The sequence below is a fragment of the Alligator sinensis genome, unplaced genomic scaffold (genome assembly GCF_000455745.1).
Source record: "Alligator sinensis unplaced genomic scaffold, ASM45574v1 scaffold337_1, whole genome shotgun sequence".
NCBI lineage: Eukaryota > Metazoa > Chordata > Crocodylia > Alligatoridae > Alligator > Alligator sinensis.
In genome coordinates, this window is record NW_005841927.1 from 3,164,515 (window position 1) to 3,167,510 (window position 2,996).

Consider the following 2,996-nt stretch of genomic DNA (forward strand, 5'->3'; position numbering starts at 1 on the left):
TCACAGTGTGTCCATGCAGGGGAGAGCCCAGTCCCCTGCACTGGCTGCTGTACGCTAAACCTGCTTGGCTTGGAGATGTTGTAGTAGCACAACCACGCCAGCGCAAGAGGCACTGTTCGTGGCAGCCCCGGGGTGGATGCAATGAGCTGGGGTAACACAGCTCCATCCCCTGGCAGCCGTCCTCATACGTTACCCCAGATTGTTCAGCCTCGGACAAGCAGAGCTGCACCCCCACCTGCACTGGCTGCTGTACGCTAAACCTGCTTGGCTTGGAGATGTTGTAGTAGCACAACCACGCCAGCGCAAGAGGCACTGTTCGTGGCAGCCCCGGGGTGGATGCAATGAGCTGGGGTAACACAGCTCCATCCCCTGGCAGCCGTCCTCATACGTTACCCCAGATTGTTCAGCCTCGGACAAGCAGAGCTGCACCCCCACCGTGGAGCTCGCCTTGCGTCACACCAAGGCTGTGCCAGGACAGCTACAGCGGCTCAACACACGTGCAGACAAGGCCCTGGGTATCCCTGCTGGACCCCGGCTGCCATCCCTCCTCCCCACTGACCAGCTGCGAGGAAGAAGCAGGGCCCTAAGGGTGCCGTGAGCAGGCCTCTACCAGCCCCTCCAGTGCCTGGGAGTTGACAGAGGAGGAAAAGAGTTGATGTCAACACCAGCAGCTGGGAGCAATGAGTGATCAGGCTGGGGGGCCTGGCTGGCACCCACACTCAGCACGGATCCCTGCTTCCCAGCCCCGAGCGAACTGTGCCCAAGGTCCCGCTCCTTCAGCCTGGCAGCTCCTCCCCGAGCTTTGGGTGCTTCTCTCCAGGCCCAGCTTTCACCCCAGCATGGTTCAAAGGGAGATCCCCATCGCCCTTCATGCTTGCACAGCACGTCAGGCCTTCGACCACTCTCCGATCCAACCCCCCCTGGGCACACAGAGTGCCAGGACTTCACAGCACCCCCAGGGACATGCACTTTAGTCAATAAGCACAATATGGGGACAGCCAGTGGCAGACAGCCATGGCTTGCGCTGTGCCAGAAATCAGGCGGCTGACCCTTATGAGCTGATGTAAGGACACACAGCCAGAGGCAGGACAGGAGTCTGGACTAATTCACAGTCCGTACTCTTCAACCCACTTCTCTCCTAAGCGCACTGAAGCCCTCCAGATGCTGACTCAAGGCTCCTCTGGGCTCTCAGCTCCGTGGCGAATCGATATGGCACAGAGAGGTTTTCAAGTGCTGCTAATGCTGTGGAGGTTTCCTCCCTGCCACCCAGACAACAAGCCAGCGGCTGCAGTCCCCAAGACCAGGCAGCTCCCAGCATCTTGGTCAGGGAATCAGACAGCACTGGCAGGGGCTGGTGACAGCAGGGGAGCGTGGTAAGCACACTGGGGGGCGGGGGGAGGTGGGAGCCTAAAACAAGACAATAAATCAGGCTCCCTCCTCCCTCCTCCCTCCTGGGCATTCACATCCCTCTGATCACACCTCCTGCCAGGCCCTCACAAGCCATGAATTAACCCAGCCACAACACTAGAGGCAGGGGAACCGTAAACCCATTTCCCAGCTGCAGAAACTGAGGCACACCAGGATGTTACCAGCAGCCCAGGAGCGCTCTGGAGAGGAGACCTGAGCTACAGAGGCAGCAGCTCTCCTTGCTCACAGCCACCTGTGCTGTTAGGCCACACACCCTCCCCCTGCCTGGTGAAGCCACAGCTGTCCCCACAGGGGTCCCTGGTTTCCCATCGGTCACCACCAAACAGCTGCTCAGCAGCTGGATGTTCCCACAGGCAGCTCTCACCAGCTGCCCCAGCCCCCCGTTCTGTGCTACAGGACCTGTCCGGAGAGGCTCATGGCTCTCAGGTCAGGGGGGAGGGGAGGCAAGTGGTTCCCCTCCCGGGGGATATCTCCGGCCAGCCCAAGCTCAGCTCAGCTCATCCCCCAGCCCTGCTGCAGTGGAGAAAATAACACTTTGTGGTGGGGAAGGGAGGGGAAGCAGCTGGCAGAGGCTGCAGCACCACTGCAGACGCGGATACCACCCATCTTCCTGGGGTCTGCAGAGCGAGCCACCAGTCCGAGGCTGCAGGCAATGCACACGCCGTGGCTGAGCCCCAGAGCACTGGAGCAGCCCCCACCTGCCCCCAGACCTCCCCCCCCCCGGCATTCGCACCCGGATTAAAAAGCAGGCTGCTGAACAGCTGCAGCACCCAGCACCGCACAATAGGGAAGGGACACAGGACAATGGAGAGGATTCCGCCCTGCTAAGCCACATAGAAAGAGAGATTGTCTTCCCTGGTCAGCGATCCAACCCCGAGCATCCCAGCCGCACCGGGCCCAAGCCCACAACCCCCAGGAGACCTGGCTGATGGGAGACGCACGCACGCAGGCTTCATCCAAGATGCCCCTCGCTCCCAAAACGAGACCACAAAGACCCCAGGCTCCCACCCAGCCGCTTGCTGCTGCCATGTCAAGTGAATCTCAGCCTACTCCGCTACCCTGCCTCTGCCAGGCAAGCATCAGCTGTGATTTATTCCATTAACTTCCTAACGAGCTAGGCTGGTGCCAGGGTGACCTTTCCCTGCCCAACCTTGCAAGGCAGCAGTGAGAGCTGGGGTCCTTCACATGCCAAGCAGCCAGCTCCAGCCATGCCCCCAGCAGCTGGTGGGAGTCCCGATGGCGTGGGGGCCAGGAGCGCTTGGAGATCTCTGGCAACAGAGGTTGTTTAAGGACGCCTGCACTCACCTTTCTTCTTAAAGAGAGCTAGGAGAGAGGGGAGGTTCCTCCCAAGGAAAACCACCATCCCTGCAGTGTGGGGAGCTCCCCTGGATAGTCCTGCCTGGGGGCCCAGCTGGGCTGCCCTGGAGCACAGAGACCGCTGCCTTTATCCAGCTGCCTGCCAGCATTCAGGATCCCGAGCACCTTCTGCTGCCTCTCGCTTTCCCACCCATCTGTGGCTTGGGTCCCGGCAGGAAGATGCACAGACCCAGGCGCGCAGAGCGGCTGCC

General features: G+C 60.9%; 1 protein-coding gene across 3 annotated transcripts in view; it reads right to left on the bottom strand.

The window, feature by feature from the left end:
* The window catches only part of KIAA1522 (KIAA1522 ortholog), a 29,686-nt gene that overhangs the window by 12,172 nt on the left and 14,518 nt on the right, over positions 1-2,996 (bottom strand). The window contains exon 1 of one of the 3 annotated variants that reach the window (XM_014517838.2): positions 2,734-2,971. The exons of the other annotated variants lie outside the window; for them this stretch is intronic. Coding sequence (XP_014373324.1) covers positions 2,734-2,791 — 58 coding nt within the window. The 5' untranslated portion in view covers positions 2,792-2,971. Of the gene's footprint in view, positions 1-2,733; positions 2,972-2,996 lie in introns of those variants that run through there. 3 annotated transcript variants of the gene reach the window in all.